This window comes from Abrus precatorius, unplaced genomic scaffold (assembly GCF_003935025.1).
Source record: "Abrus precatorius isolate BTA unplaced genomic scaffold, Abrus_2018 Scaffold9, whole genome shotgun sequence".
Classification (NCBI taxonomy): Eukaryota; Viridiplantae; Streptophyta; class Magnoliopsida; order Fabales; family Fabaceae; genus Abrus; species Abrus precatorius.
Window position 1 is genome coordinate 33957831 of NW_020874439.1, and position 15470 is coordinate 33973300.

Sequence of the window (15470 nt, forward strand, 5' to 3'; positions counted from 1 at the left end):
GAAAATTGAAAGGTATATTTTTAATGTTTCATACAATGATGATATACTAAAAATTGACATTTTATCTTTAGCCGGTTACTTCTCACCAAAATATTTGCTTAAAATGTGAAGAATTGAAACATTAATCAGTAAAGTATTCATCACCCGATGAAGAAGACTTGACACTATGTTAAGAATCAACATAAAATGACTGTCTATCTTTAACTTATTCCACACCAATTGGTTGCTCCTTTCCATACCACAGTTGGTTAGAAATATGAATATAACAATGAGCAAAAATGGCACCAACAATTGAAAGTTTATAATAATAAGGGTTTTCTAGCCGGTGTCCTTAGTGTATTGGTTAAGAAATCAAAATGGTGATTTTTTATTAAAAATTGTGTTTGATTACAGGAAGTTATATATATATATATATATATATATATATATATATATATACATATATATATATTTTTATTTTTATTTTTAAATTTTATTCCTTAATGAATGCTGGTTAACATTTATCTAATATATTATTATTATTACTTACAATGGAAAGGTGATATTCCGAGTGAAAACAGAGAAAAAAAATCACTGGAATTTTAATTTTATTAGGCAGGCAATGGAAGTGTATAGCCTTTTAAAAAGAGAGAGAGAGAGAGAAGAGAAAACAATGAAAACGAAGCTAACTTGTAAAATATTATTTTATTTGGATTGAAAATAGTGATTATGAAAAGGGAGAACAAATGAGTAAACGTCACCTCAAAGACTTGAGTGGAAGATTGAAAAGGGCATAGAAGATGATAATGCAGCCTCCACCTTTCCAGGGGAAGACAAATGAAATGCCCAAACAAATTTTGGGGGGCAGGGTCGGAGGATAATTTACTTAATGATTAAAAGCATTTTTTACGTTAGAATAAGTATTTTAAGATTAAGAATTTACTTTAGAAGAGTTGAAGTATTGATAAACTGATTTAATGTAAAATATAAATTTTAAACTTTAAAAATTTTAAAAATATAAAAAATGAATTTCATCATTAAATTAGACCGAATTTCACATCTAATTTTAAAAAATGAATCACTTTAATTTAATGTAAAATTATATGCAGATATAATTTTATTTATAAAATTAAATTTTTACTTGTATAAATACATATTTTAAAATTACAATGCTTAATCATTTTTTTATAATTCTATTCTCAAAATCATAATATTTTAGAGAGACATCTTATTATTTTAACACTTTTACAAGTTCATTAATTCTGAATTAATTTTTATGTCTCATATATTTTATTATATAAATTTTTCATTTTATATAAAATAATTTTTAGTTAAAAATTAAAACAAAATATTTTTTTACCATCATTTAACTATATATATAAACCATTCAATTCAATACGAAATACTTTTAATCAAGTTAGGTGAAATTTAATTTAATATTATACTTGAATCAACCCACACTAAATGGTGAGACTCTAATGTGCTTTTTTTCTTCAATCTTTTGTGTGTTTATGTACGTTCTAAACAACTTATTATGTATTTTTCCCTCAACGATTAACTTATTGTCTGACTAAAAGTTATTTGCATTTACCAAAGTGGGCTTTGAATTACTTTATGGGCTTTAAGAGTAGAAGCACTAAATAATTTTTTTCGTCAGAACCAGTGTGATGTTTAACCACTATGTAGTGACCGTGAAAAATTAAATTTGCATTGATCTTCAACCAAAAAAGAAAATCTTGAAAATAAAAGGCTTTTCCCTTCTTCTCTTCGGTTACTTCTTTATTTGACAAAAGAGTTGTGAAGAATGTTATATCTTAGTTGACAAATAGAACACTGTACAATAATCCAGAATTCCACTTTTTTTTCTATTAGTTTTGACTTTTTTTTTTTTTGGGACTTCTCCATGATACGGGTTTTAGAAGCTCAAACTTGCAGGGTGTTTAATCGTGCATTACCGATGCAGAGATGTAAATTTTGTGAATGGTATACATGAATGGTGTTAATTTGTCTGCAAACTGCAATTAATGTAGTAGATCCATATCCATTACTTGAATTCCTGAGTTTACAATGTTGGTTACAAGGAGATCATCCCTATGGAAAAAAGGGAAAACAGAAAAAAGGCAAAGGAGAAGAAAGGTGAGGGAAGAGACACGGATTTTACAAGCCTATCAATATTTTACAACATAAGTGTAAAACAACCCAAAATGACAAAGGCTTAACTTTTGTTCAACCTGTCACTTGGTAATCGAAATTATTAACAACTCCAATACCAGCTGTGAACCATGATTCACGCAGCAGATATCTAAAGTGGCTAGTGTTCTATGATTCTACTAATTCTAGCTGAATGTGAGAACCTTCTATTTTGTAATTCCAGTGCCAGCTTCCACTGTGCATCATGTCTTGTTCAATCGGATCTAACTGGATTGCTAAACCTGAACCGCAATTCATAAACTTAAATCAGTAACATTCAGTGACTATACAGAACAAATATAATTTGACTAAGGATTACAAGAGTAACATTCTCCAAAATCATGAAAAGTTGAAAACACTAATAGATATTGCTTTAGGCAACTAAAACAACCAAGCCAAAGAAATTTCTAAAGCTGAAGAGACCTGCGCTGCCTGGAATGATTTTCATTTTATAGCCATCTGGAACTTCAAAGACATGATTTCCCTGTATCAGTAAAATAACAGCAAAAAGTAAGCTTGTTTGTTTGAATGTATGAAGGGGGCATTCAAAAATGTTTACGGACAGCTTAAGAAAATAACATAATTCATATTTTTGTAAGATCTTTTTAACTTATTTCAATAAACATTTTGATATAATTTATTAAAGAATAAGTGTTTATATCTTAAACTTTAACCTTTTACCTGTAGGACAACATCAGTAGCCTCAAATTCAGCATTTCCATGCAGTCTGATCTGCAGCACCTCAGATCGCTTCACGTCATGTTTCCAATATATGTTTCCACCATGTGTCCAATCAATTCCCTTGTTCAATACCTTGACATTTTGCAATTTACATCTTCCACACCTAGCATGATAATAAGATAAATGTAAAAGATGTTTGATGCTTGCAATCTCAAATAATTTTATGGCTTGGATCTGGAGGTAAGCTCAGGTGGATACAAGTTCACAATAGTTCCTATTGATAGAGACAGCACTGTACCTTTCCCCATAATGTAGTACGGATTCACCGCTCTCATTAACCTTCATTGAGCCCATAACATTTTCAGCTATTATGATTAGGCTTCCATTGAGCTGGAATAGAGTGACAAATCACAAATTTCAGCACACTATCTTAGCAACTCCATGCCATGTAAGCTAACAAATTCTATTTGATAAGTATTACCTGAACATTCCTCCAAGAAAACTCTGCAACCTCTATTTGTAACTCAGAGCCCTTTGATATGGAACCACCATAAAACTGATCACAAGAAAGAATGACAAAATAATTAGAATTTTTGTTTCTATAAAAGATGAACAACAAAATTCACCCTACTAAAGCTGTAGAACTGTTATATTTCAAGCAAATAGAATTAAAGAAAGGACTAAATCCCAATAATAGTGAGGGAATTTTGCATAAAAAGATTCCATTCGTGTCCTATGAGTGTTGGAACACTATAAGGGTGGAACTGAACACAAAGACAGACATGAACTTTTTAATTAATCATGTCTAATGCAATTTCACTAACAAGAATAATGTTTTAGAATAGAACGCTTATTTAATAAATTGATTTTGGATACTTTCTTTGACCCATTTAAGATAAAACTTGAAACCTGTTTAGAATATACATAACCATTTACTGATAGAATTCAATTAAATTTCAATAATTTAAAATTTATATAAACAATATAATGCAAAGATGACAATTAATGATAAATGACTATTGACATAATACATGGTGTTACCTTTTGTTTAGTAACTTCCCAAAGGGGACCAAGAGCAGGATGCAGAAGGATGAGAAATGGTGGTCCAGAATCAACATAGGTCTCGTTAGCTTCAATCTGTGGTAGAAAGAAAAACATAACAAAAATAACTACATGTAACTAGAAATGATAATTATCCACCCTTTACACTCTTACATGCAGTTCCACATGAACTTACATAAAAAAAGGGGGTTACACACACATACTAGTATACTACAATATCAACTCACACCCAAACATATGAAAATGAATAAATTTATGCATAAAACGCATATCAGCATACATATTTACCTCAGGAAGTCTTATATTACATTGTGAAAGAAGATCGTGAGCATTTCGTAAGATATCCAACAGAGAGCCATCAGGTGTCTGCATTTGAATGCAAAACATATAAGGGATTCTATTTACGAGCAACTATCATTACAAGTCCAAGATACAAACTGGAGGTTTTGTCTTAGTAAATGTTTGAGGAACTTAAAAATAATCCTAATACTTAATTGACTTTCACTATTGTTCTAGAACACATTGGTAGGATACTCAGATAGTACCAACTGCAAAATTAAGTAAGCAATACCCAAGCATCCTGGGAAATATTTTAAGCTAAAAGGACAAGAAATAAGAGTAAAAGGACAATATGGAGCTTGAAATGAAATCAACACAATGGAAGATCAGATGCATTAGTGACTTAGTGTTTCAGTCATCCCAACCTAGACATAAGATTGATATTTTACGCATGCAGTAAATCAAATTCAAACCTGGCGCAAAGACTTGTCTCCATGTCTTCTTTTTTTCTTTGCAGATGAGGTAACCCTTCTCCGTTCATTATATACAATAAACGTATCTAGCTTATCTGCTCACAAATATGTAAGGGTTTTTTAAGCTCAACTAAATGTGAAAGGGAAATGTACATGTTTTGTCCGATCAAACAAATACATGCATGATGTACCTTCCACTCCATTATAACATCTAGATGAATATGAATTGGTAAAATTGTCTGCTATATTTTGCATTGTGCACTCTAGTCTGCCACCTGAGACGCTAGTAAATTACAATAAAAAAAGGGTTACTAAGTAATACATGCAGTGAAAGAATCAGCAATATAGACAGAGTGATATCACAGGAAAAGTTAACTTACATGACCCATACATGAAAATTAAAGAAACACCAAATCTACCCTTACCAACACCAATAAGTAATAAATAGGATAATAGATAATCCCTGAAGAAAGTAAGGAAGGATGAATTTTATTTTTAAGCCACGTAAGGAAACCCATCAATTTCAACTTGTGGTGTTATTTATCTAAAATCAGAACTTTTTGTTTCTCTTGAAACGGATAGATGCATGAATACAAACTAGTAGTGTCATATAAAAGCTACACATTATGAAGCACTTCAGTATCAACTGCTGTGTTTAAACATGTATCCCTATTTTGTAATTTTGAAAAAAAATAAATTGGAGAAAATATAATTGCTTCAGTTAATACCGGTTTAATCTATAAAAATAGGTAATGCAAATGCACGAGGCTCTCCAAGTGGGGTCTAGGAAAGGTAGATGAAGTAACCACCCCACAAGCAGAGAGATTTTTTCTAGGATTTCCACCCATGACCTCCAAGTCACAAGACAACAACAACCTTACTATTGTGCCAAGGCTCACCCTCAATTTAATCTATAAAACAAAGAAAAGTAATGGAACTGCATTAACAAATTCACAGGGAAATACATACCTATGATGTCTTCCCAACTGATCTGAGTAGACTATTGGCTTTCTAGTATTTAGCACCATTCCTGGTAAACTAGATTCATTTTTACTTGATCCAACTAGCTCCGCAGAAGGTAAATCAACATATAAGATGTTTGTATTGGCTGGGAACTCTTCCTGCAAACTTGATTACACAAAATAAAGTTTATATTTGGGATATACATTACAAATTAGAAAGCCCAAAAAGCAGACAGAATAAAAAACCCACACCATCAAATCAAGTGACACTGCAATTGAGCAAAAAAAAATATGTCTGTTTTCAGCAAATAAGATTCAAAGAACACAAACCAAGGCTTCAAATAGGCATTCATGTTTCTTGGGTATGGGATTTTTACATATGACTATAACTGTTATGATATTCTCCTGAAGAAAAGAAACCTATAATATCAAATGCATTCATTTTAGCGTTATAAGATGCATGCCATTATCAACATCAACACAAGCTGGGGGATATCGTGTTCTTAATTATCAAAGTTATTCATTTGTAAGAGTGTGATAGGTATAGTATCAAAGGGACAAAGCAAGAATATACTAAGAAGAAAGAATAGAAAGGGGTAAAGAATGAAGGAATTCTGAGAGCAATGCTCTCCCAGCAAGAGATAATCTCTCTGTCCCAAAATATCAATTCAGATCCTAAGATACCCTTCTCTATACAAACAACACTCAATATAATAGAATTAGCTTGCACGTTCCTTCCCATCCACACTAACTAACTTATTACAAATTTCTCTATCTGCTCCTAACTCCTGATTCTATTACAAAAAAAATTTCCCCTCACACATGAAGGCCTAATGGTCTTGGATCTATGCTGGTAGACCTTTCCCCATCTAGAGGATAGGGCACAATTCCTATCATAGTGTCTCACTAGAAGAATATCATAGCTAAAGCATTGCAAATAATTTAAAGCTGCATAATATATCACCGAATCTGGAATCCAAGTTTGAACATATTAAGTCAGTTTAGCTGATGAAAAGTCAAATCACATTTTATGAGATAGGTGAAAGATTTAAATAAATCAGGTAGAGGAAAATCAAGTACCTTTTTGAACCAAGAGGTCTGTCAGTAATTCCAAACTTATCAAACTCAGTGTATTCAATACAAGACACACCATACTCCCAGTTCCCATCAAGACTTTTCTTCTCCAGCAGCACATTAATTCCTTCTGTAGCACCTGAGATACGCTTACAAGATGCAAATCCCAGTTTCTGTTAAACATGCACAGTTAATAGAGTACAACCAATCTTATTCAACTTGTGATTTCAGACTGTTAGTTAAAGAAATATTAGAGAAAATAGCATTTGTCCTTTTTTCTTAAAGTCTCTGGGCATGACAAACTATTAAGTAGAGATAATGCCACATGCAAACAGCGCAATTAAAGGATAAACAGATTGACTCTGGTATATGTTTTGTTACTGGGTATATTACTTCTCAAAGTTGCAAGCATCTGTTATTAGTTGATTTACCCAAATCTTATACATAAGAAATTTTACAAGATAGATAGATATTAAGGAATTGCAACTAAGGATGATAAAGCATTCTTTACCCATTTATTATATCGTGTTCTTATTTTTTGTCAATATAGGGATAGACAAGAACATTATCAACCAAAACAAGCTACCCATACCTTTCCTTGACGTAAGCCTATCCCTGCTAAGGCCAGGAGGGTTAAATCTGTAGCTGCGACAACATTACTGCAAGGTCACCAGTATCAGTCACCTGTAAAAAATGAGTTTTGCTGCTAGAAAACTAGGAAAAACAAACACTCAAGATATCAATCATAACAACAGACCTGATTTGGCGCACAGTTGCACCTTTTCTGCCTTGATGATAAAACCATTTGAAGATGCCTTTGTCATGAGCAAGTTTCCATATGACACCATGACCACCAGGCTTGCTCAAGGGACTGAATGGTTTGGTGACCAGCCACTGTCCTTCTTCTGCACCAACAACTGGAACGAGAGGCTGCCAATTCACAAATTAGATATTTAGAGATTGTCAAAATAAGATCGACCCCCCTGAGAAGCAATGGTATAGATTTATATATAAAACCTGCTCAAAAAGTTGGAAAGTTGATTGACCTCTTCCAAACCAGGAAAGTCTTTCACACAGAGAAGTTATGTGTTTGTGGTTGTTCTTTGCAGAACTTGTCATTATTGCAACAGGTGTGATGCATTGTTTCCCATATAACTTGAAGTACACGAATTCTCTAGCCTTTAAATGTGAATCGGAAGAATTAGATATTTCAGCACCCGACATAAATGATGATTAATCTTGTCTTGTTTTTATCAAGAAATGAGCACAAAAAAGTATAATTACATGATTGGTGGAGATGTAATACTAATACCTGAATATCTCTTATAAGACCTTCCAACAAAGTCCTTCCACAATACGGTAGCATTGCAGCGGGCAGGCATTCACCTGTGTTAGGATCAACTAAACCAAGCCTGTCCGCAGAGCCTCCCAAAGGATAAATTTCACCTAGGTCTGGCAAACCCTAAAAGGACAAGATCTTATTATTCCCTGTAGCTATGAAGCGTCTCAATTTAGACACAAATTACGAACCAGAACCAGGTAAATTTATTTATACTAACCTCTATACCCCATAGAGCTGCTTGAGATGCATACTCCGTATTTTGAGATAGGTCAAGCCCATTAGGTGCATCAATTCCCAAAATTTGGCATTCTTTCATTTCATGCCTATGCTGGGACCAGTTTTTATTCTGACTCTCAAACAACTTTTGAACAAGAAGTTCCAGTACGGTTATCTGGTATCTGCAGTACATTAATTTAGCAAACAACTATTACTTATTCCTAAACTACATTCACCCCTGTTAAATCTAATTTATACCAGCAAAAAAAAGGGGACAAAAAGCAGTTATACAACCTCTTCCTAAAAGTTCATGTATTAGTTAAAAACCTTTACAGCATTTATTCCCACTCTCTCTCATAATTCCCACAAAATTGGAGGAACTAAAATTGCTAAGGGATTTATATTTATTACAAAAAATGGTAGAAATAGAAAATGAAGAACTGACCCAATAATCCCTCCAATGCAGTCATAGAAGCGATCAATTTCTGCCAAAGTCTCCAACAACTTGTTCAAGTCCCGAATTTCACCATCACCCAAAGTCATCCCCAAATCTACACCGGCATTACCGTTATAGGAATCGAAGTTCTCAATCCACTCCGCCAGAGCATAAAGCGCGCTCTTGATGGAGCTCACAGTGCCTGCGGAGTCCAACGATTCGGTTCCGCCCAAACACAGCACGTGCTCTTGCCCCGCAGCAACCAAGCACTTGAGCAAGAACAATTCATCAGAGTTCAACTGAAGCGAAGCCAAAACCCTACTGAACCGGCTGTTCCGGTGGCGGGGACCGAAAAAACGATTCACTCTGGAATCGGCGTCTATCACTCGGAGCTTGTCCTCGAGAGTGGCGCAGGCGGCGAGCTTGTCGCGGAGGGCGGCGAGCCTGGCGATTTCGCGGCGAAAGTTGAAGCCGGGCGGCGGTGGCGACAACTCCAACGCCTCGGTGGAGACACGTGCGACGCGGCAACATGAGGAGAGAGAAGGAGAATGGTGTTGAAGAGATAGAAAATTGGAGAAGGAGAGAGAGTGAGAGTGTGAATAAGAATGCGAAGGTTTGAAACGAAAAGAGAAAACAAAACGATTGGTGTGGGGAAGGAGAGAAGTGTTGGAGTGAAGCATGATTTGTTTCAACTTCGAAGTGAAAGTGAACGAAGGTTCCTATTATGAGTGATGGATAGAGAAATAAGAGAGAGAGAGAGAGAGAGGTATCAGAAGAAGATGCTATAAGCATATACCCTGGAGAAGGAGTAGAGGGAGTCGCAAGAAGAGACAATGAGTCATGCAAGAGGGTACTCTTTCCTCTCCATCCATTTCGGATTGGCTACTTGAATTTCACATGTTCTTTGCATAGCATGTTTCCGTCACTCTCTTCCACACTACACTGTCCACGTTTTAATTTATAAAACTTCTTTGTTTAATAAAATCTACAATAAATAAAGAGTGATAAAAAAGTGTTGTATAAATATATAATATTTATTTTCATCCACATTTTTTATAATTTACTTTTTTTAAAATGAAAATTTGCTCACAATAAATGATAGCTATGCAATTTATCAACAATTTTTGTATTACCATTACCATCAATAGTATTTTATTAAAATCTAAGATAATTATTAATGGTATGGAATTTGAGTGTCTATAAATGTAACTATATTAAAATTTGGTTGTTTTACTGCTTATAATAATAATTTTACTGAGTTTAAATTCTATATGATGCATGCCCACACATACTAGATTCCACCATTTGTGTAACATGAAGTATAAGTTGTGTGTCTTCACTGATCAAATGCATTCGTAATACATTTGAGCTTCCATGGTTAATGGAATTCTGTTTTAGTTATAATGAAGAGAGAAATACGTGGCGAGCTTGCTCACGTGATGAACCCAGAAAGCTGTCGAGGACTATACTGAACAACAATCGGATTTTTCTTCACTAAGCAACAAATAAACAGAAATCCCTGATAGAAGAGCCTCGTCAAATCAAATAACGACCTCAGGTTCCTGACTATGCTTAATTACATAAGAAAGGTTAGCGTTATTTACTCTCCTTTTGACACGTTCTTTAATATAGATGAAATTTACGTGAAACCCATGTAACAATAATAATGACAATAGTAATAATAATGCAGTGTTTGAAAAAGTATACTTCTAACTGTTTTCTAATTATATTAGTTGTCGGCTAGGCGCAACTTTGACGAGACTTGACAATACAAAAATAACAAACTATAAGTAGTAGCTTCCTGTATCACCAACAGTCCTTTATTGATAGTCATTCAGTATGAAAATATAATATTTCAAACATATATCCAACTATCTAGGAAGGACTAGTGGTTCAGAAACCACTCATACAAACCATATTTCGCATCGCTTAAAAGGTTCACTCAGTCTTAACTAGAGTTGTCTCATTCACAATGTGAGATCCGTGTTCCTCCTGGTTCTACTTTCTGGCTCGCTCATGACATCTCCCAGGTTTAAGCTGGCTTAACTCGAGGACAGAAAGAAACAAGATACTGATGTCCAATTCATTCCTTTTCGGACTTTTGTGCGCTTCAGGTGGTATCAATAATTGGCCACTTTCTCACAGGAAGTACCAAAAGATATTACCTCATCTGCACTCTCTTCGAATTTGATAGAGTGAAGATCAGCCAGTTCTGACCTTGGCGTAAGTTTACGCGAATCAATTAATCTTGTTGATACCTTTTGGTAAGTGGGTCAGATACATTTATTGTAAGCATAATAATATTGACAGAAAATCAAATTTTAACCCCTGTATACTAACAAAAAGCTTCCGGAACACCATCCATCAAATATACAAGTACACTAGCACAAAGCCAATTGTTTTAACATTTGGAAGACAATCCGCGGAACATCCACGATAATGACCTCAACCAATGTTAGGGAGTTATTCATTTAAGCTGAACAAACAAAGTTTGAGAATTCTCGGTGCCAATCGAGGGCCTTCTAAAGTAGCAGTTCACGAGTGAATGAATTTCAATTTTCATACACCATTGCCATGCAATGAGCATCGGCTTATATGTTATGAGCTCCACGGGGTAATTTCTACTACAAAGACTGATCCTACAAATCCCCAACGCTGAAACGACAAACTTTCTTGATTTTCAGTCTGGATTTCAAATGACAAGGAATAGAAAAGTACCACCCATCCAGTGACAGAGCAAAAATATTTGAAGCTTGAGAATTACATAAAGAGAAAAAGAATCTCAATTGTGAACCAAGTCTCTAAGAAGGTGCTGAGAAGCTGAACCTAAATCCAGTTTTTCCACGATCATGTTCAGCTTGCCTGAGTACGTAGTAGAAGTTACCCTGAAACAATAAGAAATGTGTCAATGAAGAAATCATAGGAAGCCTTCATTAATACCAATCAAATATCAAATTAGGAATAACAAATGCAAAGAAGAAGAAACAGAAGCTAACCTCTAGGCGGAAAAGTCTAGTAGGAACAACAAATCCACATCCCACTGATGTTCGAAAGGATTCTAAGAACTTCCGAGGTGAAAAATGCTTAAACTCATACTGAGTTAATTTAGCAGTATTCCCAGCACCAGCAAAAACATGGCCATGGATTCCATGTTTTCTCAACCACCTAACAGGAAGATCAAAAGAGAAGTCGGCAAAAGCAGTAACAGCAAGATCTCCACCAACGAAGTCCCATCTAGAGGAATCATCATTGTCAATAATTTCATCTCTGCTTCGCCTTCGAGGTTCAGTAGGACCTAATCCTCTAGTTTTAAATCCCCACAATGTTATAGGTCCCCCCATGGTGCAAACTGGAGAGAAATCACCACCCAAATAAAACCTTTCAGGAAGAGGAGATGGCTTGTTCATGAAACCATGCCCCCATGGAAAAACAGCACCAGCAGAAATCCCAAGGTTAAGAGCTGTATTATAAAACCCAAAGGGAACAGCACAGCGAACATCAAACTCCTGCATTAAAAGATTCAAACAAATAAGTCAAACTCCTGCATCAAACCCCAGCACCATGCCATGCAGACAGGAAAGCCCCATTTCCAATTTAAAAACACGTAAGGTTCATCCCCCAATATTTAGTATTCACTATAATCAAAAGCATTTTCCAAGCAAGTTGCCACAAAATTGGATTATCAAGTTGATAAAATATGATTTCTGAACTACACAAGATATATAACACCGAGCCACCAATTAAAGCATAAGGCCATAGGCATAAGCAAACAATAATGCACAAGTGCCAAGATTTTTCAAGCAGTGGGAATGATCAAATAGATTTTTCAACATGAGCATCCAATTCAGGCAAAGCAGAGTCATTCTTCCATTGTATGAAAAGGCCCTACCCAGGTGAAACAAGTGCCCCATACTCTTTCTAGTTTCTACAACCAACAGAATTAAAATGGAATGATGACATCATGAATAGGAAAAGAATATTATTCCAAATACCAGGTTCTTAATTTTTCATCTGTGCAAGGAGATGGACTCTACCCATACCCAAAAAATCTGACGTTTTAACCCTGATTTACAGATCCTTAATTTAATTTTAATCAATTCATTGAAAAATTTATTGTCTGCGTCAGTTTGGAAATTCTAGCACTCATAAAACCATTTCAATAATTGCTACACTGCTGTCACTAAACAGAAAGATTATGATGTTTTATTCATACCAGTTACATTTCAGCAGATTAATTAAAGAATAAATCAAACCTGACGCAAAAACCGCAAGCTCCGATGATCTGGCGTAAGACCACCAACGTGAGTGGTAGAAAGAAAAGCATATCCTTTTGTTGGCCTAATTGGTGAGTTTCTCCTGTCAATTTTGAACGTATACTTCAAAGAGGATAGCAAACCATGCCCAAGCTGCCTCCTTATAGACCTGGATGACAATTGTGATGGATCAGTCAAGGTACGCCATCCAAGAGTGTATACTAAGTCATGGTGCTTTGTTGAGATTAAGCCAAGAGACATGCCCAACAATTGCTCTTTGTATGAAGAAAACTCTTGCCAATCTTGGGAAAGCATGGATAGTCGTGCTACAAGAGGTGTCAACAATCCTTTAAGGTGAGGGGCATACACCCCTACACTCACCTCCGTTGCTTGGTTGGCACCATAGGCCAAAGAGGCATCCCACAGATCACCATAACCTAACAAGTTTTTGTACTTAAGAGCACCTTCAGCAGTCCAAGCACTAGTCTGAAAAAACATTACAAAATTTCAAACATGGAAAAAGACATTATTAGCGGATTAAGACCAATAAAACTTCTATCAGCTCAATATACAGCTTCCAATGAAACAAGTTCTGAAACAAAAATGTTCTACTCCTTCACATTACTGAAAATTCAGAGTCATGCACATAACTACAGTGATCATTGCTCTAACTTCTAATGACTCACTCAAAGAGAAACCTTCCGTTTCCTTTAACGATTACAGCTTTTCTGTTTGCACAACAATACAAGTATCTGAAAAGAAACGCTACAACCTCGGACCTAAGAGGAAAAACAATCTCGCATAAACAATTAGAAACTACAAGTTCCAATATTTCACACGTGAATATTTCAACCTTAAAATGCCTGCAACAGTACAAATTCTTTACAATGTCCTGAATTACACTAACATCCCTCACTTTAAATAAATTCAATCTAGAGCAATCTCAACAAGAATAGATAATGAGGTTATACCGAGGGTTTCGTATAAACACTGAATTCACCGGAGATTTTTTTAGCGGTCTCAACGACGTTGACGATGACATTGGCGGTGTGCGGCAACTCCGGCGGCCCTGCCTTGAGCGTGAGCTTGCTGGAATCGAAAATCTCAAGGCTCTGAAGCCTAGCAAGGGCGATTTCGGAGGCGCTAATGAGCTCTTGCATGGTGGTGGCATTCTCGACGACCTTGAGCTCTGCTTGGATCACCCAATCCTTGGTCTTCGTGTTGCCGTGAATCAGGACGTCGTGGACTCGAATAGGAACTAGCTCCGACGACAATCGCCGGAACACGGTTTCCACCTTGGACCGCTGCTCGAGCAACCGCGACAATGGGGATTGGGGGTTTTGCTGATTCGGCTCCGGCGAAACGTCATCGTCTTCTTCTTCTTCTTCCTCTTCGTCGATGTCGTTGTCGTCTTCGGTGTCGTTTTGGCTTTGATTGGCGTTGGCATTGTTAGGGTTTGGAGAGAAGGAAAGTTGTTCGCTTCCTTCCTCTGAGTTTTCCATTGATCGGATTCGGAGGCACTTTGCTTTTGGGTTGTAGAGGCAAGAAGAGTGAGTGTGAGTAAAAGCATCCCACAAGTTTTTTTTTTTTCTTCCTATTTTTCTGAAATTAAAAATAATGATAGGAATGTGTTTTTCCCATGTTTAATCATTTAAAAAGTTTATTATTAAAAAATTTATGAAATATTTGTATTTCTTTTAGTTTAAAATGTATAATCAACAAAATATAAAAAAAATATGTATAATTGATAAATATAAATATTTAACTTTACCAAAAATATGATTATAGGCTTAAGATTGCCATAGTGTTTAAAATAATTGCACAAATTGAGCAACAAAAATTATATCAACAAAATTATGTTTAATTTTGTCGATATTTATAAAAGTTTACAGATTTCGAATAAAATATTACCAAATCTTTTTTTTACTTTATCTGTATCATTCAACTTCATGCTAAACATTACTTTAGCTAAGTTTTTACGGTTGGAGTGTAAAGAATAAAGAGACTAATTAGTTTTACATTTTTTTAATTATAAAAATTTTATATTGTTTTTATTTTTTTAAATGAAATTATGCAAAATAATAAATATATTTAAGACTCATTTGAGATGGTTATAAGTTTTAGTTTTTTAAATATTTTAAATGTAATTTTTAAAATAAAATATATTAAAGTAAAGTGAAATTAAATTAATTTTTAACTCTCAAAATACTTACATGTTTGTGTGTTACTTTCATTGCTACTTATCACTCCTGCTGACATTGATTTTTTCATTATTAATTATAATTATTATCCCATAATTATTAACCTAATTATTATTAATAATTATTATCATGTTATTATTATTATAACTAAATTTTATTTTTTGGATTATTTTAATTATTTATTATTATTATTATTATTATTTTAATGCTATTATTATTAATTTTTATGATCATTGTTATAGTTATTATTATTATGACTATTTACTTTTACTATTATTTTATTATTATTATTATTATTATTTATTTTATTATTTTTTGTCGT

General features: G+C 34.4%; 2 protein-coding genes across 3 annotated transcripts; both read right to left on the bottom strand.

The window, feature by feature from the left end:
• Positions 1 to 1975: 1975 nt before the first annotated feature.
• LOC113851630 (UTP--glucose-1-phosphate uridylyltransferase 3, chloroplastic) lies at positions 1976 to 9656 on the bottom strand. Of its 2 annotated transcripts, XM_027482172.1 has the most exons (17): positions 8704 to 9656; positions 8260 to 8440; positions 8013 to 8162; positions 7718 to 7879; positions 7458 to 7630; positions 7293 to 7359; positions 6707 to 6873; positions 5634 to 5792; positions 4856 to 4947; positions 4665 to 4759; positions 4201 to 4278; positions 3892 to 3987; positions 3332 to 3406; positions 3149 to 3240; positions 2851 to 3013; positions 2593 to 2653; positions 1976 to 2411 (listed from the first exon to the last, which is right to left on the bottom strand). In XM_027482172.1, exons 1-17 carry the CDS (start codon positions 9372 to 9374, stop codon positions 2299 to 2301), a joined length of 2595 nt encoding a protein of 864 aa, XP_027337973.1. In that variant the 5' UTR covers positions 9375 to 9656; the 3' UTR covers positions 1976 to 2298. The 2 variants fall into 2 exon arrangements, 1 of the variants encoding a protein (XP_027337973.1); XR_003502216.1 differs by lacking the exons at positions 1976 to 2411; positions 2593 to 2653 and having other exon boundaries at positions 2964 to 3013; positions 3332 to 3384; positions 8704 to 9604.
• A 1501-nt stretch (positions 9657 to 11157) lies between these two features.
• LOC113851631 (sorting and assembly machinery component 50 homolog B-like) lies at positions 11158 to 14544 on the bottom strand. The gene is made up of 4 exons (XM_027482173.1): positions 13919 to 14544; positions 12948 to 13433; positions 11691 to 12200; positions 11158 to 11579 (listed from the first exon to the last, which is right to left on the bottom strand). The coding sequence occupies exons 1-4, from the start codon at positions 14447 to 14449 to the stop codon at positions 11496 to 11498; spliced, it is 1611 nt and encodes a 536-aa protein (XP_027337974.1). The 5' UTR covers positions 14450 to 14544; the 3' UTR covers positions 11158 to 11495.
• Positions 14545 to 15470: the final 926 nt, after the last annotated feature.